The 27,168-nt window shown below is 39.2% G+C and overlaps 1 protein-coding gene across 4 annotated transcripts in view; it reads left to right on the forward strand.

Moving 5' to 3' along the window:
- Nucleotides 1-720: 720 nt before the first annotated feature.
- The window catches only part of KIF27 (kinesin family member 27), a 93,184-nt gene continuing 66,736 nt past the window's right edge, over nucleotides 721-27,168 (forward strand). For 2 of the 4 annotated variants that reach the window (XM_058695578.1, XM_058695581.1), the window contains exons 1-4: nucleotides 728-840; nucleotides 6,958-7,326; nucleotides 17,639-17,866; nucleotides 21,036-21,994. In XM_058695578.1, the coding sequence (XP_058551561.1) occupies nucleotides 7,029-7,326; nucleotides 17,639-17,866; nucleotides 21,036-21,994 (1,485 nt within the window). In that variant the 5' untranslated portion in view covers nucleotides 728-840; nucleotides 6,958-7,028. Of the gene's footprint in view, nucleotides 841-6,957; nucleotides 7,327-17,638; nucleotides 17,867-21,035; nucleotides 21,995-27,168 lie in introns of all 4 variants that reach the window. The other 2 variants (XM_058695579.1, XM_058695580.1) reach the window with 2 other exon arrangements.

The raw sequence follows: 27,168 nt of genomic DNA on the forward strand, positions 1-27,168 counted from the left end.
CTAACAGCATTACTCATATTAGCCAAAAGTGGAAACAAACAGCGTGTCCATCAAGAGATGAGTGGATAAAGAAAAGGTGGTAAGTCCACACAACTGAATATTATTCAGCATCAAAAGGAATAAAATTACTGATACATGCTACAACATGGGTGGACCCGGAAGACATTGTTTAGCCAAAGAAGCCAGACACAAAAGGCCCCAAGTTGTATGATACCCTGAATACAAAGTGCCCCCAATCTGTAGATTCATACAGACAGAGAAAGTAGATTAGTGGTTGCCAGGGACTGCAGGAGAGGGGAACTGGAGAGGCTGTAAACTGACACGGGGATCTCCTTTTGTGGTGATGAAAATGTTTTGGAACCAGAGGTGATGGTTGCACAGCATTGAGAATACCTTCATGTACATCTTAAAGCGGCTCCATGTATGTTATACGAACTTTACTTCAATAAAAATAAACTGAATTAGCAGCTAAAATATGAAAACGCAACGTGAATCTTTCTTACGTAAAGTTTACAAACTGGTGGGTAGTGACTTCGGTCCGGCACGCAGAAAGCAGTCCCCTGCGAGTTGGCTTTGTAGCCACACCTGGAGGTGGTCTCTAGGCGGCCAGCGCAACGCTCTTCTCGGTGGGGCGGGGCTCCTCGGGGGCGGGGCTCGTCGGGGGCGCGGCGCAACGGCCGGCCGGGAGGGGGCGCGTTGGCTGCTGGTTTCGCCGTTGCCGGGAGAACCCGCGACAACAAAAGGCGCGGGCGGCGGCGGCGGCGGCGGCCCGGCGGAGCGAAGCTGGGGAGTCCTGTACTGTGCTCGCCGCCGGAGATCAGGGCTTTCTCGAGCCGGTCTGTAAGTGGCGTGCCGGCCCGGCGGGGCTGATGCGGCCGGGTGCGGTGCGGCGCCCTCCCGCCCTAGTGCCGCAGCGCCCGCGCTCTAGCCGTTTCGGGGAGGGGGCGCCGCCTAGGGGTCGGACGTCAGGGGCCGCCGCGGGACGGCTCGGGGACGGGGGCGGTTAGGGGGCCGGCAAAGCCGAGGGAGGGCGTCGGAGGGGGCTGAGGTCGTTGCTGGGACCCCTGGAGAACGGCATGGGGAAGTTGGGTCCCCCTAGGTAGACAGGCCCGGGGATTAGGGACTTGAGCGAACGCCGGACGGGAGCCCCACCGAGGCTGATCCTGTGTGGTTTTTATGCCGGTGCTTCCAACCTCGGGAGCTAAACGGGATGGGAAGGCCCATCCCCCCTGGGGGTTTCGTTTTGTCTCTGGTCTCCTTTTTCCGTTGCGGATGTTGAAACTTTGGTGCAACGCTGTAGAAGTCTGAAAGCCCTCTCCCTCAGAGGCAGGTTAGATTGAGAAAGAGAGGGTACCCAAATTCTTTGTTTGGAACACTTTTTTTTGTTTTAGTCTCTACACCCAAGATGAGGCTCGAACTCACTATCCGGAGATCGAGTAGCAGATTCCGAGGCTAAGCCAGGCAGACACACCAAAACACTTTTTAAATAACACTTCGCCCCCTCCAAGTTGTCAAATTTTTGTTTTTCCACTTCACTTTCTATATTCTTTATCTAGTCATTTATGCATTTGGGACCTTTTCTGAGATCCTTTTGTGATTCATTGTTAATTTGCTGGGAAATTTCTTACAAAAATATAATTAACAGACCACAATTTTTAGCCAACCCACTACTTCTGAAAAGCCGTGGGCACAGGATAGAAACAGTATTAGAAGACACTTCTTTTTGATCAGTGACATGGCATCATTGATCAAAGATTCTCTTGCCTTTACTCAATTTCAAAACTCCATTGAGTATGCCTAAATATTACCAATCAGATTTCCCCTTTCTTTACATTTCTTGGCGGGACAATACACATGCTTCTGGTTACTGCAGTTGACCAGAATCTAAAGTATAAATGCTATGGATTTTTTAAATGCTTAAATTCTTGAATATTACTCTTTTGCAAGCCGTATGTTTAAGGGCCTTTATTTATTGGAATAGAATAGAATTTCATTTGCCCTTGTAGCAAAATTGTTTCCTATTGCAAAAACCAAGAAAGTGAAAATATCCCAGTTACACTCTGCACCTTTTTTTTTTAGCAGTTTTGTTGGAAGTAGTTAGGTTTGACAACATAGACTATGACTTTTGTTTTAATGTGATGCCATAAACAGACTTTAAAAAGCTAATCTGTATGATAAACTTCAAATATAGATGTTCAGAGACATTTGAGAGAACCAACTCATTCAGCATCTTTGTAGTTTCTTTGGAAAAGTTTCCAGTACCAAGTGACTGTGGAGTCCTATAGGATACAAGAAAGGATTTATCATACATACGAGTATTTTTTCACAGCCGGTTTTAACTAGAATGATTAAAAGTGACAAGATGGGGTGCATCTCTTCGTTTTGGCCATTACACATAGCATGTTGACTCTGTTTTGGGATTTTACAGCCCAAGGGAGCTGGTATTTTTTTACTCTCTGAGCTTTTAGTAGACTAATGTATTTGTTACTGTGATCCTTTTCAGACTTTCCCACTCACGAAATTATAATCTGCAGTACTGCTGCAGAGTTTTTTAAAGGCTAGTGAATATTAAATATGTCTTCATTATCATCTCCATAGCAAGTAGTGCCAAAAATATTATTTTAGTCTGTTAATAGTCTACTAGGTTACTTAATGATAGTGTTCAAGACTCTCCTTCTCGAAAGAGCCCAGCCACACCCCAAATTGATTATTTTTCATTATCTGCACTTAAAAATTGTCATAGACTGTTTGTTACATTTTCTTTTTAGCTTTTATATGGTGTAAGCTTTATCCTACCAAGACTGAACATTCATGTACAAGTTTTCATAAAAACATATATTTTTATTTCTCTTGGGTATATACCAAAGAGTGGAGTTGCTGGGTCAAATATAACTCTGTGTTTTTGAGGAACTGCCAGACTCTTCCGAAGTGGCTGCATCATTTTACAGTTCCATTGGGAGTATGTGAAGGTTCCATATTCTATACATCCTAATACTTATTTTGAACTGTCTTAAAAAAATTTAAATATATTAATATCCTTTTTTTTTTTAAGAGAGAGAGAGAAAATGCGAGCGAGTGGGGGAGAGGCAGAGTGAGAGAACCTCAAGCAGGCTCCACACCTAGTGTGGAGCCCAACACGGCACTTGACCTCACGACCATGAGATCATGACCTGAGCCGAAATGAGGAGTTGCTTTTTTTTTTTTTTTTTAATTGAAGCCTTTTTTTAAATTGAAGTGTAGTTGACACACAATGTGACTTCAGTTTCAGGTGAACAGAAAGTCTATATGTTATGCTATGCTTGCCACAAATATAGCTATCATCTGTCACCATGCAGTGCTATTACAAGACCATTGACCCTATGCTGTACTTTTTATCCCCAAGACTCATTCATTTCATAATTGGAAGCCTGTTATCTCCTACTCCCCTTCACCCATTTTGTCCATCCCCCATCCTGCTACCCTCTACTACCATCAGTTTGTCCTCTATATTTATGGATCTGATTTTGCTTTTTGTTTGTTTGTTTTGTTTTTTAGATTCCACATATAAGTGAAATCATATGGGGGCCACCTGGCTGGCTCAGTCAGTGGAGCATGGGACTCTTGGTCTCAGGGTTGTGAGTTCAAGCCTGACATTGGGTGTAGAGATTACTTAAAAGAAATAAATAAACTTAAAAAAAAAGAAATAAAAAGAAATCATATGGTATTTGTCTTTCTCTATCTGACTTATTTCATTTAGCATAATACCCTCTCGGTCCATCCATATTGTTGCAGATGTCAAGATTTCATTCATTTTTACGGCTGAGTAATATTCCATCACACACACACACACACACACACACACACACTAAAATCTTGGATTGTGAGTAACTTGGTCTATGAGTGTTGCACAGGAGGAGCAAACATTTCTCATAAACTTTAACTTGATAAATGAGTGATGTCTTGCAATACAAGTAGTCCATGATGCTGAACATCACATGATCACAGCTGAGCCAGTGGTTCTGATATACAGGTACTTTGGATTACAAGCCTGTTTCTGGAACAGATTGTGCTCACAAACCAAGGTTTTACTATGTGTATTTATATCCCCCACATCTTTTTTTTTTTTAAGTTATTGATTTTTAGAGAAAGGGTGTGTGTGACTTGGGGAGAAGGAGAGAAAGAATCCTAAGTAGGTTCTTCACTGTTAGTTCAGAGCCCAACTTGGGACTTGATCTGACGAATCATGAGATCATGACCTGAGCTGAAATCAAGAGTCAGATGCTTAACCGACTAAGCCACGCAGGTACCCCATATATACCATGTCTTTTTTATCCATTCATTTATTGATTAACACTTGGGTGGCTTCCATAGTTCCATATCTTGGTTATTGTAAAAAATGCTGCAAGAAACAGGTACATATATCTTTTTGAATTAGTACTTCCATATTCTTTGGGTAAATACCCAGTAGTGGAGTTACTGGACCATATAGTAATTCCATTTTTAATTTTTTGAGGAACCTCCATACTGTTTTCCAGAGTGGCCGCACAAGTTTGCATTCCCACCAGCAGTGCTTGAGGGTTCCTTTTCCTCCACATCCTTGCTAACACTTGTTATTTCTTGTCTTTTTGATTCTAACCATCTGACAGGTGTGAAGTGATACCTCATTGTGGTTTTGATTTGCATTTGTATGATGATGAGTGATGTTGGGCATCTTTTCATGTGTCTGTTTGCTATATGATGTCTTTTTTATTATGGCTGTGTTAGTGGGGTTAGAGTAGTAATCTTATTGTAGTTTTGATTGCATTTCCCTGCTGGCTAATGATGCTGAGCATCTTTGCCTGTGCTTATTAACCACTTTTATATATTTGAGGAACAAAGCTTTTAAATTTGATTAAATCCATTTTATCTGTTTTTCCTTATAAAGCTTATTGCTTTTGCTTTGGTGTTACACCTGAGAAACCATTGCCAAATCCAACGTTACTAAGAGTCACTCTTGTGTTTTCTTCTAAGAGTTTTATAAGTTTCAGCTCTTACATTTAGGTCTATGAATGATTTCGAATTGAATTTTGTATATGATGTGAGTAGGAATCCAACTGCATTCTTATGCATGTGGACATCCAGTTGTCCTATGACCATTTATTGAAAAGTCTATTCTTTCCCCCCATTGAATTGTCTTGGCACTCTTGTCAAAAATCATTTGCCCAAAATATGAGGGTTTATTTCTGGATTCTCAATTCTTCTCCATTGATCTTTTAGTTTAGTTTTTTTTTTTTTTCAACGCTTTTTTATTTATTTTTGGGACAGAGAGAGACAGAGCATGAATGGGGGAGGGGCAGAGAGAGAGGGAGACACAGAATCGGAAACAGGCTCCAGGCTCCGAGCCATCAGCCCAGAGCCTGACGCGGGGCTCGAACTCACGGACCGCGAGATCGTGACCTGGCTGAAGTCGGACGCTTAACCGACTGCGCCACCCAGGCGCCCCGATCTTTTAGTTTGTTTTATACCAGTACCACACTGTCTTAATTACTGTTGCTTGGTTTTAGAATTGGGAAAATGTGTCCTCCAAATTTGTTCTTTTTCAATATTGTTTTAGCTATTCTTTGTCCTTTGAATTTCCATATGGATTCTAGGATAAGCTTGTCAATTTCTGCAGTTCAGCTAAGATTTTGATAGGTGTTGCATAGAATCTGTAGATCAGTTTGGAGAATATTGCCATCTTAACAATACTGTCTTTCAGTCTATGAACATGAGATGTTTTTCCATTTATTTAGATCTTCTTTACTTTCAACAATCTTTTATAATCTTCAGAGTATAAGTTTTACATGTCTTTTATTAAACTTATTCCTATGTATTTTTTTAAGTTTATTTATTTTTTTAATGCTTATTTATTTTTGACGAGAGAGAGACAGAGCATGATGGGGGAGGGGCAGAGAGAGAAGGAGACACAGAATCCAAAGCAGGCCCGAGGCTCTGAGCTGTCAGCGCAGAGCTTGATGCAGGGCTAGAACTCACAGACCACGAGATCCTGACCTGAGCCGAAGTCGGATGCTCAACCGACTGAGCCACCCAAGTGCCCCTTAAGTTTATTTTGAGAGAGAGTGTGAGTGGAGGAGGGGCAGAGAGAGGGAGAGAGAGAATCCCAAGCAGGCTCTGTGTTATCAGCGCAGAGCCTGACATGGGGCTCAGTCTCATGAATCATGAGATCGTGACCTGAGCTGAAATCAAGAGTCTGTTGCTTAACTGACTGAGCCGCCCAGGCACCCCAGTATTATATTCTTTTACTGTATATTCTTCTGTATACAGTATATTTTTCTACTGTAAGTGGAATTTTTAAAAATTTTTCAGGTTCCTTATAAGTATAGTGGGCACTTTATTTTTTAATATATTAATTCTACCAGAAGTCTTCAGAAATAAGTATACCATATTTTAGAAGTAGAAAAGCAGTGTTTCAGTTAGTTTTGATTATTTTTGAATAATCAATAACTTGGTTTCAAGTTATATCATAGAAATCCTTGAAACTATTTTCATGGATTTATTTCTGATATTTGTGGCAAAAAGATGTTACTTTCCAGCACATAGCTATAAAATCTAGTAAAGGGTTTTCTTTCAACACGGGTGTACAATTATTCGGTTATTTCCTTGTCTTAATTTTCTAACTCTCCAGTTATTCAGTATTTAGATTAATGGACTGGGAAACCTATTTTTACTACAGAAAGAATGGCACAATAGAATCCCATGCACTTATCACTTTGCTGCATCATTTACCAACTCATGGCCTCTACTCCTTAGATCGTTTTGCAATAAATCCAGACATTTCATCTGTAAATTATAGGTGTATTTTTATAAGACAGATTTACTCTTTGTAACCGACTTATATTGGAGGAAAACCTGCTTTAATGGACTTTGCTTGAGAAGATGGTTAATTTATTAGGATAGAGAAGTCAATAACTAAATTTTGTTTTTTATTTTGTTACACAGGAGTCCAGAAATTACATAAAATGGATATTTGTCACACTAGATACTGAATATTAAGTAAAATCTAAGTTGCTATGGAAGAAATACCAGTAAAAGTTGCTGTAAGAATCCGACCTCTGCTATGCAAAGAAGTTCTTCATAATCATCAAGCTTGTGTGAGAGTTATTCCAAACACCCAGCAAATTATCATTGGGAGAGATAGAGTCTTTACTTTTGATTTTGTTTTTGGCAAGAATTCCACTCAAGATGAAGTTTATAATGCATGTATAAAGCCACTAGTGTTGTCGCTCATTGAGGGCTATAATGCAACCGTTTTTGCCTATGGACAAACTGGATCCGGGAAGACCTACACCATTGGAGGAGGCCATGTTGGTAAGATTCTCGTCCTACCTTTGACTTTTATTTGAGACACTAGAATCAAGCTAAAATATGACAGTGCCTGACACATAGTAGGTGCTCAGCATATTAATTGAATGAAATAAAGGATAGTCAGATGAGTTCATAAGATCATCATCTTTGAAAGATTTATTTTTAAATATTGGTGTTTTAGTCAACAGTTTTTTATTGTATTTGCTTGAGGAAACAAGTTTAAGACAATGTTCGGTGTTCAGCCCTTTCCATTTTTTTCCAGTCTTATTGAGATATAATTGACATATACCGTTATATTAGCCCAAGGTGTACAATATAATGATTTCTATACATGTATATATTGCAAAATGATTACCACAGTAAGTTTAGTTCACATCGATCACATCATATAGTTCTAAATTTCTTTTTCTTGGATAAAAACTTTTAAGAGCTAATATTTTAGCAGCTTTCAAATACACAATACAGTGTTGTTAACTGCAGTCACCAATATTGTATATTATTACATCCTCAGAACTTAGTTATAACTCAGAGTTTTTACATCTTGACCACCTTCACCCATTTCCCCCACTCCCTGCCTCTGACAAACCTTTGTCATTTTGAACAGAACTTCAAGTAGAAAGAAATGAGTTAACATGACCAGATTTTGGTCTTTTAACATAGTCCACTTGTAAATATCAGAGTCTTACAACCAAGACTTAGAGGCAGTAGGTAGAATTTGTTATGTGGTTTAAAGTGCCTTTTGTCGGGGCACCTGGGTGGCTCAGTTGGTTAAGCGTCCGACTTCGGCTCAGGTCATGATCTCGCGGTCTGTGAGTTCGAGCCCCGCGTCGGGCTCTGTGCTGACAGATCAGAGTCTGGAGCCTGTTTCAGATTCTGTGTCTCCCTCTCTCTGACCCTCCCCCGTTCATGCTCTGTCTCTCTCTGTCTCAAAAATAAATAAACGTTAAAAAAGATTTTTTTTTAAAAATAAAGTCTTTTTCCCCCTATTTTTTAGCCAATTTTTATTTTATTTTTTCAGCTTTATAGAGGTACAATTGACAAATAAAATTGTACGATATTTAAAGTGTACATCATGATGATTTGATGAATGTAAACATTGTCAAAGGATTCCTCCAATGTAGTTAACACATCCATCACCTCACATATAAATACAGATTTCTATTTTAAATACTGAATATTTTAGAATATAGTTTCTCCTGCTTGTAATTCTAGTTTGGAAAAGGTGAAATTGTTAGGATTTCTTGTAGAGCTGGAAGGAACCTTGAAAATCATCTCTCTTTATTTATAAGTAAGGAGCTCCAGCCATGGAGCAATCACTGAAGGGCTTGCTCAGCTAGAGGGCTAGTGACAGCTGGGATTGAATGCCAAATCCTCTTTTTTTTTTTTTTTTTTTAATTTTTTAAATGTTTATTTATTTTTGAGAGAGAGACAGAGTACAACAGGGGGATGAGGCAGAGAGAGAGGGAGACACAGAATCTTAAGCAGGCTCCAGGCTCTGAGCTGTCAGCACAGAGCCTGACGCGGGGCTTGAACTCACGAGCTGTGAGATCATGACCTGAGCTGAAGTCGGATGCTCAACCCACTGAGCCACCCAGGTGCCCCGCCAAGTCTTATTTTGAGGACTTGTTTACTGTATTGATTTTTCTTTTTTTTTACTAAATGCAAACTTTTGAATGTTGTACATATATATGTATTATTGTCTAAAATTATTGCTACGTTCTGTATACGTGTAATGACTCTTAATGTATTTTCTACTTTCCTGCTTCTCAAATATAGAATATGTGACTTTCAGAAACATCTCTTATTACACGTAGGGACTGGTGAGGGGTAGAGTTGGAGTCTGGCTGAGTTGAGGAAGCCCTGATTGCAAAGATTAAATGGAGAGGCCTTTAGTGCCCAGTACCCCCCCCCGACACCACCATTTTTAGAATCAGTATGACATAGGATTAAGAGGTTAAAGATACTAGGTTATTTTAGGGTCTCAAAAAATTCAAATTTTCTGTTATAAGTTGTGGGTTTTGTTTTTTTTTTTAGGGCTGTAGCCCCTTTTTTAATTGGCAAATGTTTTGCGATCTTTAAGACTCAGTATGTTCTTTTTACTAATAGGAGTTACGTTTAGAGCTTGGTGACTTAAGTATAGCTATATTGTTTTTTATTAAGAAGCCATACATACAATTTTAATTCTTTAAGGGAAAAAGTTATTAAGTTTATCTATTCTTGGGGCATCTGGGTGGCTCAGTCAGTTAAGTGACAGACTCTTAATTTCGGTTCAGGTCACGATCTCACTGTTCGAAGCCTGCATCAGGCTCTGCACTGACAGTGCGGAGCCTGCTCGGGATTCTCCCTCTCTCCTTCTCTCTCTGCCCCCCTCCCCCCCCCCCTCTCTCTCTCTCAAAATAAATAAATAAACTTAAAAAAAATATTATAGCTGCTCTAAAGTACTTTATACTTGATAACACCCTTAGAAACAGTTTTTTATTTTATCCCCTAGGTTTTCTTATTCTTTTTATTTTTTTAATATATATTTTTAAAAATGTTTAACGTTTATTTATTATTGAGAGACAAAGAGACAGAGCATGAGCAGGGGAGGGGCAGAGAGAGGAGGAGACACAGAATCTTAAGCAGGCTCCAGGCTCTGAGCTGTCAGCACAGAGCCTGACGCGGGGCTTGAACTCACGAGCTGTGAGATCATGACCTGAGCCAAAGTCGGATGCTCAACCGACTGAGCCACCCAGGCGCCCATCTTTTTATTTTTTAAAAAAATCATTTTTTTTCCACCATGTTAAGTGTACTCTTTAATCCCCATCCCCTCTTTCCCCCATCACCCTACACACCTCCCGTCTGGTAACCGTCAGTTTATTCTCTATAGTTAACAGTCTGTTTCTTGGTTTGTCTCTCTTTCTTCTTTCCTTTGCTCATTTGTTTTGTTACTTAAATTCCACATATGAGTGAAATTGTATGGTATTTGTCTTTCTCCAACTGACTTATTTTGCTCAGCAGTACACACTCTAGCTCTATCCATGTCCTTGCAAATGGCAAGATTTTATTATTTTTTATGGGTGAATAATATTCCATTATATATATCTGTGGTATCTTCTTCATCCATTCATCTATTGATGGATACTTGGGCTGCTTCCATAGTTTGGCTATTGTAAATAACACTGCTATAAACATAGGGGTTTAAACAAAGGGGTATCCCTTTGAATTACTGTTTTTGTATTTTGGGGGTAAATACCCAGTAGTGCAATTACTGGATCATTAGGCAGTTCTATTTTTAAGGTTTTGAGGAAACTCCATACTATTTTTCCACTGTGACTGCACCAGTTTGTATTCCCATCAACGGTGCAAGAAGGTTCCTTTTTCTCTACATCCTTACCAACACTTGTTTCTTGTGTTGTCGATTTTAGCCATTCTGACAGGTATGAGGCGATATCTCATTGTAGTTTTGATTTGCACTTCCCTGATGATGAGAGATGTTGAACATCTTTTTTTTTTTTTTTGTTTATTTATTTATTTTTGAGAGAGATAGAGTGTAAACAGGGGAGGGGAAGAGAGAGGGAAGCAGAGAATCCCAAGTAGGCTTCACGCTGTCAGCACAGAGCCCAACATGGGGCTTGGACTCATGAACTGTGAGATCATGACCTGAGCTGAAATCAAGAGTCAGTTGCTGGGGTGCCTGGGTGGCTCAGTTGGTTGAGCGTCAGACTTCGGCTCAGGTCATGATCTCACGGCTTGTGGGTTTGAGCCCCGTGGCAGGCTCTGTGCTGATAGCTCAGAGCCTGGACACTGCTTTGGATTCTGTGTCTCCCTCTCGCTCTGCTCCTCCCCCACTCACGCTCTGTCTCTCTCTCTCTCAAAAATAAATAAACATTAAAAAAAAAATTTTTTTTAAGAGTCAGTTGCTCAACTGACTGAACCACCCAGGTTCCCCTCGAGGATCTTTTCAGGTATCTGTTGACCATCTAGATGTCTTCTTTGGAGAAATGTCTGTTCATGTCTTCTGCCCATTTTTAAATTGGATTATTTGTTTTTTGGGTGTTGAGTTGTATCAGTTCTTTCCATATTTTGAATACTAATCCTTTATTGGATGTCATTTGCGGATATCTTCTCTTGTTCAGTAGGGTTGCCTTTTAATTTTGTTGATTATTTCCTTTGCTGTGCAGAAGCTTTTTATTTTGATGTAGTCCCAATAGTTTGCTTCTGCTTTTGTTTCCCTTGCCTCAGGAGACATATCTAGTAAGAAGTTGCTATGGCCAATGTCAGAGAGATTAATGGCAGTACTCTCTTCAAGGATTTTTGTGATTTCAGGCCTCACATTTAGGTTTTTAATCCACTTTCAGTTTGCTTTTGTATACAGTGAAAGAAAGTGGTCCAGGTTCATTCTTTTGCATGTAGCTGTCCAGTTTTCCCAACATCATTTGCTGAAGAGACTGTCTTTTTCCCATTGCATATTCTTTTCCTCCTTTGTTGAAGATAAATTGACCATATAATTGTGGGTTTATTTCTGGGTTTTCTATTCTGTTCTATTGATCTATGTGTCTGTTTTTGTACCAATACCATACTATGTTGATTGCTATAGCTTTGTAATGTAACGAAGTCTGGAATTGTGATTCCTCCAGTTTTGTTTTTCTTTCTTTTTTTTTTTTTAACATTTTTTAATTAAATTTTTAAAATGTTTTTTATTTATTTTTTGAGAGCGAGAGACAGAGTGTGAGTGGGGGAGGGGCAGAGAGAGAGGGAGACACAGAATTCGAAGCAGGCTCCAGGCTCCGAGCTGTCGGTACAGAGCCTGATGCGGGGCTTGAACCCACGAACTGTGAGATCATGACCTGAGCCGACGTCTGATGCTTAACCAACGAGCCAACCCAGGCACACCCCTTTTTAAGAAATTTTTAAAATGTTTATTTATTTTTGAGAGAGAGAGAGAGAGAGGCAGAATGCAAGCAGGGGAGGGGAAGAGAGGAAGGGAGACACAGAATCTGAAGCAGGCTCCAGGCTCTGAGTTGTCAGCACAGAGCCTGACGTGGGGCTTGAACTCATGAACCGTGATACCATGACCTGAACTGAAGTTGGATGCTCAACCGACTGAGCTACCCGGGTGCCCCCAGTTTTTGGCTATTTAGAGTCTTTTGTGATTCCATACAAATTTTAAGATTATTGTAGTTCTGTGAAAAATGCTGTTGGTATTTTGATAAGGATTGCATTTAATGTATAGATTGCTTTGGGTAGTATAGACATTTTCACAGTATTTGTTCTTCTAATCCATAAGCATGGAGCGTCTTTCCATTTCTTTGTGTGTCTTCAGTTTCTTTCATCAATATTTTATAGTGTTCAGAGTACAAATCTTTCACCTCTTTGGTTAAGTTTGTTCCTAGATATTTTATTTTTGGTGCAATTGTAAATGAGATTATTTAATTTTCTTTCTGCTGCTTCATTATTAGTGTATGGGAATGCAAAAGATGCCTGAACATTGATTTTGTATCCTGTGACTTTACTCAATTCATTTATCAGTTCTAGGAGTTTTTTGGTGGAGTCTTTAGTGTTTTCTATATATAGTATTGTGTCATCTGCCAGTAGAGTTTTACTTCTTCCTTACCAATTTGGATGCCTTTTATTTCTTTTTGCTGTCAAATTGCTATGGCTGGGACTTCTAGTACTATGTTGAATACAAGTGGTGAGTGTGGTCATCCTTGTCTTATTCCTGACCTTCAGGGGAAAAGCTCTCTGTTTTTTACCATTGAATATCTTGTTGGCTATGGGCTTTTCATATATGGCCTTTATTTTGTTGAGATATATTCCCTCTGGACCTACTTTGCAGAGGGTTTTTATCATGAATGGATGATGTTCTTTGTCAGATGCTTTTCTGCATCTGTTGAAATGATCATATGGTTTTTATCTTTTCTCTTACTGATGTGACATACCACATTGATTATTTTGCAGCTTATAAACTACTCTTGCATTCCAGGAGTAAATCCCACTTGATCGTGGTGTATGATTTTTTAAAATATATTTTTGAATTCGGTTTATTAATATTTTGTTGAGGATTGCATCCATATTCATGAGAGATCTTGGCCTGTAGTCGTCTTTTTTGTGGTGCCTTTATCTGGTTTTGGTATCAGGGTGATACTGACTTTATAGAATGAATTTGGAAGTTTTCCTTCCTCTTGTATTTTTTGGAATAGTTTGAGAAGAATGGGTATTAGCTCTTTTTTAAATGTTTGGTACAATTCACAGTGAAGCTGTCTGGTTGTGGACTTTTGTTTGTCGGGAGTATTTTGATTCCTGATTCAATTTCATTGTTAGTGATTGGTTTGTTCAAATTTTTATTTCTTCCTGCTTCAGTTTTGATAGATTATATGTTTCTAGGAATTCATCCATTTCTTCTAAGTTGTCCAGTTTGTTGGCATATAGATTTTCATAATATTCTATTACGTTTGCTTTTATTTCTATGATGTTGGTTTCTATTTCTTCCCTTCTGTTAGTAATTTTGTTTATTTGGGTCCTCTCATTTTTTAAAGGAATCTTTCTAGAAACTTATTCCCTGGCTCTTTAAAAATTATAATAATGTGCATTGTAAAAAGAATTGCAAGTGATGCTTAAGAAATTAAATTAAGGGTGCCTGGGTGGCTCAGTTGGTTGAGTGTCAGACTTTGGCTCAGGTCATGATCTTGCAGTTTGTGAGTTTGAGTCCGGCATCGGGCTCTCTGCTGTCAGTGCAGGGCCCACTTAGGATCTTCTGTCCTCCTCTCCTGCCTCCCCCATAAAAAAATGAATAAACATTAAAAAAAAAAAGAAACTAAAATAAATGAAAACTAGTCTCATTCCAAGGAAATAACCATTTGATGTATAGTATTCTAGAGTGCTCTAGACATTTTTCTAGGCATTTTACAAATATGCATGTAGTTTTATTCTTGTTGTTTTGTTTAATGAATTATTATACCATTATTTCTATAACTTTCTTTTTGCATTTAACAATATAAAGTATTTCATTTCTTCACTTTTGTGTCATAGAAATTTACTCATTTTTTTCAAACTATATAATATTCTACAATTGGAATGGACCATAGTTCCTCCATTCCAGTTTTTATTTATTTCTGAGAGAGAGATAGAGTGTGAGCAGAGGAGGGGCGGAGAGAGAGGGAGACACAGAATCTGGAGCAGGCTCCAGGCTTCGAGCTGTCAACACAGAACCCAGCGTGGGGCTCCAACTCAATGAACCATGAGATCATGACCTGAGCCAAAATCAGACACTTAACTGACTTCTTCCTTACCAATTTGGATGGCTTTTATTTCTTTACATTGTCGAATTGCTATGGCTAGGACTTCCAGTACTATGTTGAATAAAAGTGGAACTCTTTTGCACTGCTGATAGGAATGCAAACTGGTGCAACCACTCTGGAAAACAGTATGGAGGTTCCTCAAAAAATTAAAAATAGAACTACTCTATGACCCAGCAATTGCACTACTAGGTATTTATCCAAGGGATACAAGAGTGCTGTTTCGAAGGGGCATGTGCACCCCAATGTTTATAGCAGTGCTGTTGACAATAGCCAAAGTATGGAAAGAGCCCAAATGTTCATTGACTGATGAAGGGATAAAGAAGATGTGGTGTATATATATATACAATGGAATATTACTCGGCGATCAAAAAGAATGAAATCTTGTCATTTGCAACAACGTGGATAGAACTAGAGGGTATTACGCTAAGCAAAATTAGAGAAAAACAAATATATGACTTCACTCATATGTGGAATTTAAGATACAAAACAGATGAACATAAGGGAAAGGAAGGAAAAATAATGTGAACAGGGAAGGGGACAAACCATAAGAGACTCTAAAATACAGAGAACAAACTGAGGGTTTCCAGCAGGGTGTTGGGTGGGGGGAAGGGCTAAAGGGGTGAGGGGCAATAAGGAGGACACTTGTTGGGATGAGCACTGGCTGTTATATATAAGTGACAACATCTGTTCTTGCCTGAGTTAATTTTAGCCATTCTGACAGGTATGAGGTTGTATCTCATGTGGCTTTGATTTGTATTTCCCTAATGATGAGTGATGTTGAGCATTTTTTCATGTGTCTGTTAGCCATCTGGATGTCTTCTTTGGAAAAGTGTCTATTCATGTCTTGCCCATTTCTTCACTGGATTATTTGTTTTTTAGGTGTTGAGTTTGATAAATTCTTTATAGATTTTGGATACTAACCCTTTATCTGATATGTCATTTGCAGATATCCTCTCCCATTCCGTCCATTGCCTTTTAGTTTTAGCTGATTGTTTCCTTCACTGTGCAGAAGCTTTTTATCTTGATGAGGTCCCAATAGTTCATTGTTGCTACTTGTTATTTTTATTTTACTTTATATTTTTAATGTTTACTTTTGAGAGAGAGAGAGAGCAGGGGAGGGGCAGAGAGAGAGAGAGAGAGAGAGAGAGAGAGAGAATCTGAAGCAGGCTCCGGGCTCTGAGCTTTCAGTGCAGAGCCCAATGTGGGATTCAAACCTACAAACTGGGGGCGCCTGGGTGGCGCAGTCGGTTAAGCGTCCGACTTCAGCCAGGTCACGATCTCGCGGTCCGTGAGTTCGAGCCCCGCGTCGGGCTCTGGGCCGATGGCTCGGAGCCTGGAGCCTGTTTCCGATTCTGTGTCTCCCTCTCTCTCTGCCCCTCCCCCGTTCATGCTCTGTCTCTCTCTGTCCCAAAAAAAAAAAAAAAAAAAAAAAAAAAAATGTTGAAAAAAAAAACAAACAAAAAAAAACAAAAAAAACCCTACAAACTGTGAAATCATGACCTGAACCGAAATCGGATGCTTAACCGATTGAGCCACCCAGGCACTCCAGCTGTCTGATTTTTAAATAATGCTGTTTTTTCCTCCTATAAATAATTTATTGAGCATTTGTAGTGCCTAGGGCACCATGCTAGGCCCTGAGACAGAATAATCTTTTTTTTTCAATAGGATGCCTATTTAAACTAATAGTCATTTTCCTGCTTCTAAGAAACTTGGATTTACTGACTTGTACCAGAAACTAGAACATTCTCTAGAAACTTTTGTGTGTTCTTTAAATAACATACAATAGCTAAATGATAGCTGTTGATGTATAAAACTTTACAAGTTCTCTCTCCGAAGCTGTCTCTGGAATATAAGTGTAACGTTGAAAATATGGCATTTAGGTTACCAAAATACCTATTGAAGCTTTATGATAAATATTTGAAATAAAGTGTTTTGGTAAGTTTTGAATTATTGTGTTTTGTTATCTTTTGAAGTGGGAAATGAATGAGCTGTTTCTAATCGACTTTATATTCTGGGTAATCTACAATGTGTATATTGCACTGTAGTTCATAGGTAATGCTATTGGCTAGTTCCTGGAAACTCTCAAAAAAGAATCTTCACTCTCTCTTGTATTAGAAAAAGCTACAGCTTCCTTTATTTGCCACACGATGGCAGTCTTGCATCTTAAATTAGGTGAAAGGTAGTCCAAGTTGATAGAGGTTCACATTTTCAGGATGTTTGTTGCCAAAAATCTAAACATTGGTAATTTTCAACCTGGAAGCTAGTTATTTTTAAGGTTCATTTGCAAGCCAACCCTTTGCGCTTGAAACATATTTTCTATGGAGCAATGCTACAAATACTGGGTAGGTTTCTAAATTAACCTAACTTATTTAACCTTAAGTCCCAATTTGTTCTTTGACTTGTTTCACACTTTACCTTGTAATTTTTAAAACTATTTAAAAAATTGTTGGGGCACCTGGGTGGCTCAGTCGGTTAAGCGGCCGACTTTGGCTCAGGTCATGATCTAGCAGTCCATGAGTTCGAGCCCCGCATCGGGCTCTGTGCTGACAGCTCAGAGCCTGGAGCCTGTCTCAGATTCTGTGTCTCCCTCTCTCTGACCCTCCCCTGTTCATGCTCTGTCTCTCCCTCTCTCAAAAATAAATAAAACGATGGGGCGCCTGGGTGGCTCAGTCAGTTGAGCGGCCGACTTCGGCTCAGGTCATGATCTCACAGTCCGTGAGTTCGAGCCCCGCGTTGGGCTCTGTGCTGACCGCTCAGAGCCTGGAGCCTGTTTCAGATTCTGTGTCTCCCTCTCTCTCTGACCCTCCCCCGTTCATGCTCTGTTTCTCTCTGTCTCAAAAATAAATAAACGTTAAAAAAAAAAAATTAAAAAAAAATAAAACGTTAAAAACAATTTTTTTTTAAATGTGGAAACTTTTACACATCAATATTATAGTTTACAGTTTTAAAAAATTTGTAATATAGAGAAATGTAAGAAAATAGATGTATGCATTATAAATTTGGGGTTTTGGCTTTTCTTATATTTTAATTTTCAGATGTCTTTTCTTTCTCTAAATTTGTAGCTTCAGTTGTGGAGGGTCAAAAGGGTATCATTCCTCGAGCTATCCAAGAAATATTTCAAAACATCTCTGAAAATTCTAGCACTGACTTTAATATCAAAGTGTCTTATATAGAAGTATATAAGGAAGACCTAAGGGATCTTTTAGAATTGGAAACATCTATGAAGGATCTTCACATCCGAGAAGATGAAAAAGGAAACACAGGTAAATAGCATTGACTGCCTTCATTACCAAATAGATGTGATTTAATTCAGTTTCTGGATATATTCCAAAGAATCTTTAAAACAGACATAGAAGCAAAAGGAATTTGTTTTTTCTTTAAAATTGAATACCTTTTTGATTCCCAATATCCATTAAATCACCCAGGTGAAAAGTAGTTCAGACTGGTTGGTTAAATGAAGTTAGTAAGTTGTAATTCAAGATACTTATATTCTATAATTGTCCCCGCTCTGGGCTGAAGATCAGTGAGACTTTGAAATAGGCTAAATTAGTATTTGTACTTTTTTTTTCTCCCAGAGTTTCTCCTAGATTGGAGATGGCTTCTCCCTTTGGTGTTTGTCCAAGTTGATCTAGAATTCTCCTTTTGTCCTCTTTGATTTTGTCCTGTACTTTGTTGTATTTTTCAAGATCTGACTTTCTATGCTAGCAACTTGTTAATCTCATTAAATATCAATTTGTTTAGAAATGGGAGAAGGTTCGAATGGGTCAAAATGCAAGTATTTTAAAGCATAGCACCTCCTGCTTTTCTGATTTAAAGGGTTATATGTTCAACATAGAACATTTTGAAAACATAGAGAAGTTTAAGGAAGAAAGTTATTAAAGATCAGCTTTAATCCCAGAACCCAGAAAAAGTAACTTCTGTTTTTGGTGTGTTTCCTTCCAGATTTCTTTTCCCATGCATGTATAATTTTTTTTTAATATACTTGCAACCCTACATATAACATCGCATCTTATTTTTTCATGTAATATTTATATGGTGATCATTTTCACACAACATTAAATATTTCTCAAAGTTATGAGTCTTCATGGTCATGTGGTAATTTGTCTTCTAAATGTATTATACTTTACCTAATATTCCATCGTTGGACATTTAAGCAGTTTCCAGAGTTTCATTATTATTAACAACAATGACTTGGATGTGTTTCTAAGAAAGGATACTTAGGTAGAACCTTCTTGGAGAAAAAGGATCCTGCTTGAGGAGTGTCCCCTTGAGGGAATCTCCTCGCAGTAGGAATGTAAGGTCGTTCAAACTGCCTGCAGGGGGCAGTGAAGTTTGTTGTCTTTTTAGCCCTGGCTTGACAGCCCTGGAATTCCTCAATGTTTGAAAAAATTGGTTTTTGTTTTGTTTTTAATTTTTTTTTACATTTATTTATTTTTTGAGAGAGAGAGACAGAGTACAAGCGGGGGAGGGGCAGAGAGAGGGGGAGACACAGAATCCGAAGCAGGCTCCAGGCTCTGAGCTGTGAGCACAGAGCCCGACGCAGGGCTTGAACCCACGAACTGCAAGATCATGACCTGAGCTGAAGCCGGTCGCCTAACCGACTGAGCCACCCAGGCACCCCTGTTTTGGTTTTTAGAAAGAAAGCATACATGGTAGTCTATGGTCTTATTAGATAATTCAGTGTAGTTTATCTTTTCTGGACAGAATCCAGGCCAGTGTTTTGAGCTTCTGTATCATATAAAAGGTAATTCTTGAATGTTTTTATTTTTTGTTAAAGATACAAAAATAATACATATTTATTGTAAAATAGCCCATATGCTGTCACCTCTGATAAACTTAATAGCTGTTATCAGTCCTGCAAAAGTTTGGAAAGATGTGACAAATGCTCTTGAGACAAATTGCCGTATGTTTTATACGGTATTCCACTCACAACCAAAATGTATTTCTTTGACATCCTTATTTACTTCCTTCATGTAAAGCACTGGTTGGCATCCAACCTGCATGCTGCACAATTAGCATCACCGTGGAAGCTTTTTAAAAAATACTGATTTCCAGGGGCGCCTGGGTGGCTCAGTTGGTTAAGTGACCAACTTCAGCTCGGGTCATGATCTCGCAGTTTGTGAGTTTGAGCCCCGTGTTGGGCTCTGTGCTGACAGCTCAGAGCCTGGAGCCTACTTCAGATTCTGTGTTTCCCCCTCTCTCTACCCCTCCCCTGCTCACGCTCTCTGTCTTTCTGTCTCTCAATAATAAATAAACATTTAAAGAATTAAAACAAAAAACTGATTTCTGGGCTCTGCTTTTCAGAAATCCTGATGAATTTGTCTGATCGGGCCTGGGCATCAGTACTTTCTCTTTTATAAAGCTTCCAGATGATTTGCAGCTAGGTTTGAGGACCATGGATAGTGCTAAGCTGTAGCCTAACATTAAAAAATTTTATGAAAGTTATCCTTTGATTTACAGTTACATTGTCATACTTTATAATTGGTGATGTGTTAGCATTCTCTGTTTGTAGTATAAGTACTTTAGAACTTTCAATGAACTAGGTTGTTAAGAAAGTGTCATGATGGAAATAATGAAAGCAAAATGATTATTTTTCAAGAAAACAGTGACATAACCGGATCTGAATAAAGAGGAAACATGGCTCTGTAATTCAAGCACAGAATCAGGAGCTTTATGACTCTGATTCAAAGCCCAAATCCACCTTCTTCTTTTTGAAATATGTTTGGATATAAACAAATAATGTGGGTGGTAAGCTTTGGTTTATTTTTGGCTCTTATTCTGCTGTTGTTGAAATAGAAACTTTTTTGCTTTTTGTGAATTGCCAACATGTTTGTTTATCTTATACTCTGATATTACGTAGGTTAAGCCTGTTTTTAAAATGAATGACCAATTTATTTATACTGAAATTTTCATGTATCGTTGGTTATGACCACACAGTACCAAAACCCTTAAACCTAAAGATGGTTTGAAGATTCAAAAGAAACGGATTTCTTTTAATTAATCTACTACTAGTTAATTCTTTTGAGTTAATATTTAATTAATCCATTTAAATAAGTCTGTTAGACTCTATAAGTCAAAATACTGGATTAAAGGGTTTTTCTTTTCTCAGTCATCTTAAAGAATTGAGTGTGATATGTGACTCCAAAGAAACCAGATTGTTTAATACACACACACACACACACACACACACACACATAATATCTTTTAGAATTTAAATATCAAAATGAGTGCTGTCTATTAAAATAGTTCCTTTGAGAGATTATCCAAAATTACTTAATGATATTGCTGTCACTATTATTTGAAATGCTCTTGATTTTTTAAGACACTTTCTTAGCCTGGGAAGTTTAGCAAATAATAACTGTTGTGGTTAAGTTTAACTCTCCTGGGTTTTGATTAAAATTTGGTTTAAAAACTTGCTGTTGCTATTTTAAGTGATTGTTGGGGCCAAGGAATGTCATGTGGAGAACGCAGATGAGGTGATGAGTCTCCTGGAGATGGGGAATGCAGCCAGGCATACAGGTACCACCCAAATGAACGAGCACTCCAGTAGATCACATGCAATTTTTACAATCAGCATTTGTCAAGTAGAGAAAAATACAGAGGCAGCTGAAGATGGATCGTGGTATTCCCATCGGCATATTGTCTCAAAGTTCCACTTTGTGGATTTGGCGGGCTCGGAAAGAGTAACTAAAACCGGGAATACTGGCGAACGGTTCAAAGAATCCATTCAGATCAACAGTGGGCTGTTGGCTTTAGGAAATGTAATCAGTGCTCTTGGGGACCCACGCAGGAAGAGCTCCCATATTCCATACAGGGACGCTAAAATCACCCGGCTTCTGAAAGATTCCTTGGGAGGCAGTGCCAAGACTGTCATGATCACTTGCGTCAGCCCATCCTCCTTAGATTTTGACGAGTCCTTAAATTCCCTCAAATATGCCAACAGAGCACGCAATATTAGAAACAAACCCACCTTAAACTTCAGCCCCGAGTCTGACCGTATGGACGAAATGGAATTTGAAATCAAGTTGCTTCGAGAAGCTCTGCAAAGCCAGCAGGATAGCATCAGCCAAACCAGCCAGATCCATCAAGAGGGGACTCCTGATAAAAACAGGATCCGGTCTCTTGAGGAGCAAGTAGCTCAGCTACAAGGAGAGTGTCAGAGTTACCAAACCTGTGTAGAGGAAGCCTTTACCTTCCTGGTGGACTTAAAGGGTGCTGTCAGACTGAACCAAAAGCAGCAACACAAACTGCAGGAGTGGTTTAACATGACCCAGGATGTCAGGAAGGCGGTGTTCGCCTCGTTCAGAGGGAGCCACGGCGTCGGCAACCTGGAAGAAGGACCACAGCATGTGACAGTTCTCCAGCTGAAGCGAGAGCTTAGGAAATGCCAGGTATGTAGACACCACTTCCGTTAGTGACTTGTTTAAGGACTCCGTTTATTTGGGCAAGGGTCATTTTGGGATTCCAGAAGTTTTTAAAAAGGATTATATGTAAATTCTCATTTGCCTTTTGCTCAGTCTCTTTTTCCCTTTTCCTACTGCTTTGTCCTCATTTTCCTTTCTCTTTTAATATTTTTTTAATTTTTTTAAGTTTATTCATTTCGAGAGACAGAGAGAGCAAATGGGGGAGGGGTAGAGAGAGAGGGAGAGAGAGAATCCCAAGGAGGCTCCACAATGTCAGCACAGAGCCTGACACAGGATTCAAAGTCAGGAAACTCGAGACCATGACCTGAGCCGAAACCAAGAGTCAGATGCTTAACCGACTGAGCCACCCAGTTGCCCCTCTCTTTCAATATTTTAACTTGTTACATTTATGAAGTAGAATCTTGGGGACCTGGTCATTAATTTAGAGGGTGAAGAGAAACATAATTTCAGAAACAAAATGAAGTACTTTATTGAGTTTTTATCCCTCTTTGAGTCAGTGGTTCTTGAAGAAAAAAAAAAAACTTCACCCCTTGAGTGTGGAATGTTGAGTTTTTAAAAAAAGTTTATTTATTTATTTATTTTGAGAGAGTACAGCAGGGGAGGGACAGAGAGAGAGGGAGAGAGAGAATCGCAAGCAGGCTCTGTGTTGTCAGTGCAGAGCCTGATGTGGGTTCGAACCCATGAACTGCGAGATTGTAACCTGAGCTGAAATCAAGAGTCAGAGGCTGAAGTGACTACTGAGCCACCCAGGCACCCCGGAATGTTGATTTTTTTTTAAACGAACAAAATCATTGTATGTGACAATATTTAAGGGATGTAGGTATGTATATGTGTACATATTATGTACATTGAGTTCTGAAATACATTTGTCACTTTCCATTCAAAAACCTGAAGATTTCGTGTCCCTAGGGAAATCACGGAAAACAAGATGTACCTATTCTGCTTATGTGGAGTTTGCATTATGTTGGGCAAATAGGTATTCTGCCAGTTTTTGAAAATAGGAAAACAGCTTTCTTTCTTTTTTTTTTTTTAATGTTTGTTTATTTTTGAGAGAGACAGAGACAGGATGCAAGTGGGTTAGGGGCAGAGAAAGAGGGAGACACAGAATCCAAAGCAGGCTCCAGGCTCTGAGCTGTCAGCATAGAGCCCGACGCAGGGCTTGAACTCACAAACCATGAGATCATGACCTGAGCCAGTCAGATGCTTAACCGACTGAGCCACCCAGGTGTCCTGAAAACAGCTTTCTAGAAAGAAACCTCTATTGCAGCAGTTCTTGGACTTTTTATTCACAAGGTTTTTTTGTGTTTTTTTTTTTTAATATTATTTATTTTTGAGAGAAAGAGAGCACAAACAGGGGAGGGGCAGAAAGAGAGGCAGAGGATCCAGAGTGGGCCTGATAGCACTACACTGATAGCAGAGAGCCCAATGGGGAGCTCGAACCCACAAACCGCGAGATGAGTTGAAGTCAGACACTTAACTGACTGAGCCACCCAGGTGCCCATACAAGGTTTTGTGTTTTTTTTTAATGTTTTTAAAATTGAGGTCCCCTAAAGAGCTTTTGTTTATGTGGGTTGTATCTATTGATATTTACCATATTAGAATTAAAACACAAAAATTTAAGCTATTAATTCACTCAAAATAATAACCCAATGACATGTTAAGTAAAAATATTTTTTCATGAAAAATAACTATTTTCCAAATAAAAAAACTTAATAAAAGTGGAATTGTTGTACATTTTTACAAATCTCTTTTAATGTCTGGCTTAATAGAGGATGTGTGGATTTTCATATCTGCTTCGGCATACAGTTTGTTGCAATATGTTGTTTTAGTTGAAGTACATGAAGAACATCCAGCCTCATTTAGATTTGTAATTGGAAAGAGGAACATTTTAATTTTTTTTCAGATAATTATGGATATTCTTCTTGGTTATTGCACCAAAACTCAACAAGTAGCGGCATCCTAAAGGTTACTTGCAATGTGGGATTTGAAACTATTTTTGTTATGTTAAGATCTGTGCATTAAAATTTTTATTTTTATCTTGCTTTTTTTTTTTTAAGAGAGAGAGAAAGAGCGCGTGCGCGCGCAAGCAGGAGAGGGGCGGCAGGAGAGGGAGAGAGACTCTCCAGCAGGCTTCACGCCCAGCACAGAGCCTGTCACGGGGCTCCATCTCACAACTGTGAGATCGTGACCTGAGTGGAAATCAAGAGTCAGTTGTTTGACCGACTGAGCCACCCAGGCTCCCCTTTATCTTGTACTTTGAATGGATCTTTCATCCACGTGATTTTCAATCATCACCCATCGATCATTTGGAAAGTATTTGTTTACTAAGTTACGTGCATCTTCCAATCAAGGGGCAGAAAGAGAGGGAGAGAGAGAATCAAGACTTGGACGCTCAACTGACTGAGCCACCCAGGCACCCTATCTCACAACGTCTGATACTTAAGTATAAGCATTTAAAGTCATAACTTTAAAATAATGGAGTTTTTAATTTTTGTTTTGAAGTAATCTGCCCCCAATATGAGGCTTGAACTCATGACCTTGAGAGCAAGAGTTGCATGCTGTATTGACTGAGCCATCCAGGTTCCCCAAAAATCATGGATTTTTTTTCTTTTTTTAAAGCAGTAACTCTGCTCTACCTTCTTCATAATAGAGCAGGCCTGACCCTTCCTGTTTGGCATAAGAAAGTGGCAAAACAGGAAATACGGTTGATGGGAAGCTTGAACTTTGGAGCACTATAGGAGTTGACAATAAGGAGTACTTCATCCTTCTAAGGTGGCTGAAATGGAAGCCCATAAAACCCCCTGATTGAGGATGGCGGGGTAGTAAGTTTTTCTCTCCATCTGTTGGAAATTCTGAATTAACTTGCTCTAGATTATGTACTCTAGATTAAGATTTCCCAAGGATATTAACAGTCTTTTTTGTTGTTGTTGTTAACGTTTATTCACTTTTTGAGAGACAGAGACAGAGTGTGAGCAGGGCAGGGGGCAGAGAGAGAGGGACACACAGAATCGGAAGCAGGTTCCAGGCTCTGAGCTGTCAGCACAGAGCCCGACGTGGGGCTTGAACTCACAAACTGTGAGATCATGACCTGAGCTGAAGTCAGATGCTTAACTGACTGAGCCGCCCAGGAGCCCCAGGATATTAACAGTCTTGATGAAAAAGGGCACCATGATCAGATGTCTTTGGGGAATGCTAGATTGCAAAACTCCCAAGACTTCTCAGAACTTTCAAAGTGCTAGTGTAATTAATCTCAATGTGAAAGATACAATATTCAGTATTTCCCAATTAAAAAAATAGATTTTTTTTTTTTTTTTTGGTCTGAAGTCTTGCAGGAGTAGTAATCTTGGATACCACTAAATAGCAAATAGAGAAATGATTGCTGTCATTCCTCACCCCATATGTCTCCTTAAAAAGTTGTTTTCTAGGGGTGCCTGGGTGGCTCCGTTGGTTAAGCATCTGGTTTTGGCTTAGGTCATGATCTGGCAGTTCGAGCCACACATCGGGCTATGTGCAGACAGCTCAGAGCCTGGAGCCTGCTTCAGATTCTGTGTCTCCTACCTCTCTGCCCCTTTCCTGCTTGCTCTCTCTCTCTCTCTCAAAAATAAATAAACAAAAAAAATTAAAAAGTTTTCTAGACTTTCTGTTTGAGACAGAATAACATAGTGGTTAAGAACATTGGTGCCAAACTCCTAAGATTTGAATCCCAACTCCTTTGCTTACTTGCTCTGTGACTTTGGGTAAATACTTAACGTCTCTGTGCTAATTAAACAATAATAACAAGCACCTTGTAGGGTTCCTGTGAAGATTATTAAAACACTAGTTCCCATAAAACGATGAGAAGGCTGCCTGGCCTGGAGTAAGGCTCAATAAAGGCAGCTCATTATTATCTCTCATTTATTTTTCACCTACCTGTGCTGAGGTTATGTATCAGTGGCAGCTAAGTGATTGGACTTAGTAGCTGTACGTGGGGCCACATGCCCCACTTCACTACTGTGAAGTCAGCTTGATAAACTACTTAGCAAGACAGCAGGTCTGTGCAGGGAGAGGCATGGATATTCTCTTTGCTCAGCCCTGCTTCCTTGAGCCTGTTACACAAGCAGGTAAGTACTTAAAAATAAAATTCCTAGCCAACAGGAGATCGTGGGCCGTATCGCAGGTAGAATTACCACCAGATTTTTGCTAAGGAAGTGTCATTTTGAACTTCACCATCTCCTCCTTGTTAGATGCTGTCAGGTAGTGTTTCTGTTTTTTTGTTTTTAATTTTTTTTTAATGTTTACTTTTGGGAGAGAGAGAGAGAGAGAGAGAGAGAGAGAGTGCGTGCAAGTGAGGGAGGGGCAGAGAGAGAGGGAGACAGGATCTGAAGCAGGCTTTGTGCCGGCAGCAGACAGCCTGATGTGGGACTTGAACTCATGAACCATGAGATCATGACCTGAGCCGAAGTTGGACACTTAACCCACTGAGCCAGCCAGGTGCTCCTGTGTCAGGTAGTGTTGTAATCCTTGGTTTTTGCCATTGGTCAATTATTGGAATACTCCATATTCCATATGGTATATCCATATGGAATACCTCTTGAAGGACTTTGTTGCCTTTTTATTCCAAATTTTGAATACGAGAGCAGTATGTGAACATGAATTTACTCAACAGTTAAACACTTGAAATAAATAATAAATAATATAGCTGTAGTCTGTAAAGCATATGTAAAAATAGTTGAATATGCAGTACTACGTGACAAATTACATTTTAAGCTCAAATGTACAGTTTACCATGGGAGAGGATATTAACCAACGAGAATTATAGTTTAATCTCATTTTATGAAAGAAGTCACATAGGTCATATGTAAACATATGAAAATGAGGACGATCAGGGTCATGTGTCCTCTCCTCATTTGGTCACTTGAGGATCCCAAGCAGAGAAAAGAAGGGACTTGCCCTAAGTGGTGCTACGAGGCTGTGGCAAATCAAGGCTGGCCTTGGTCTATGGGTTCTCTGTACAGGGGCCCATCTACCCCTCTATGGCATTGCCTGAGTAGTCACATACATACTCTGTTTTTGTGAATTAAATCTTACTTGTAAAGGGAACACTATTTTTGTAAATCAGCTCTTGTTCTTGTGTTTTCCTATAGCTTAGTAGAAAGAGCATG

This window comes from Neofelis nebulosa, chromosome 12 (assembly GCF_028018385.1).
Source record: "Neofelis nebulosa isolate mNeoNeb1 chromosome 12, mNeoNeb1.pri, whole genome shotgun sequence".
NCBI classification, from domain to species: domain Eukaryota; kingdom Metazoa; phylum Chordata; class Mammalia; order Carnivora; family Felidae; genus Neofelis; species Neofelis nebulosa.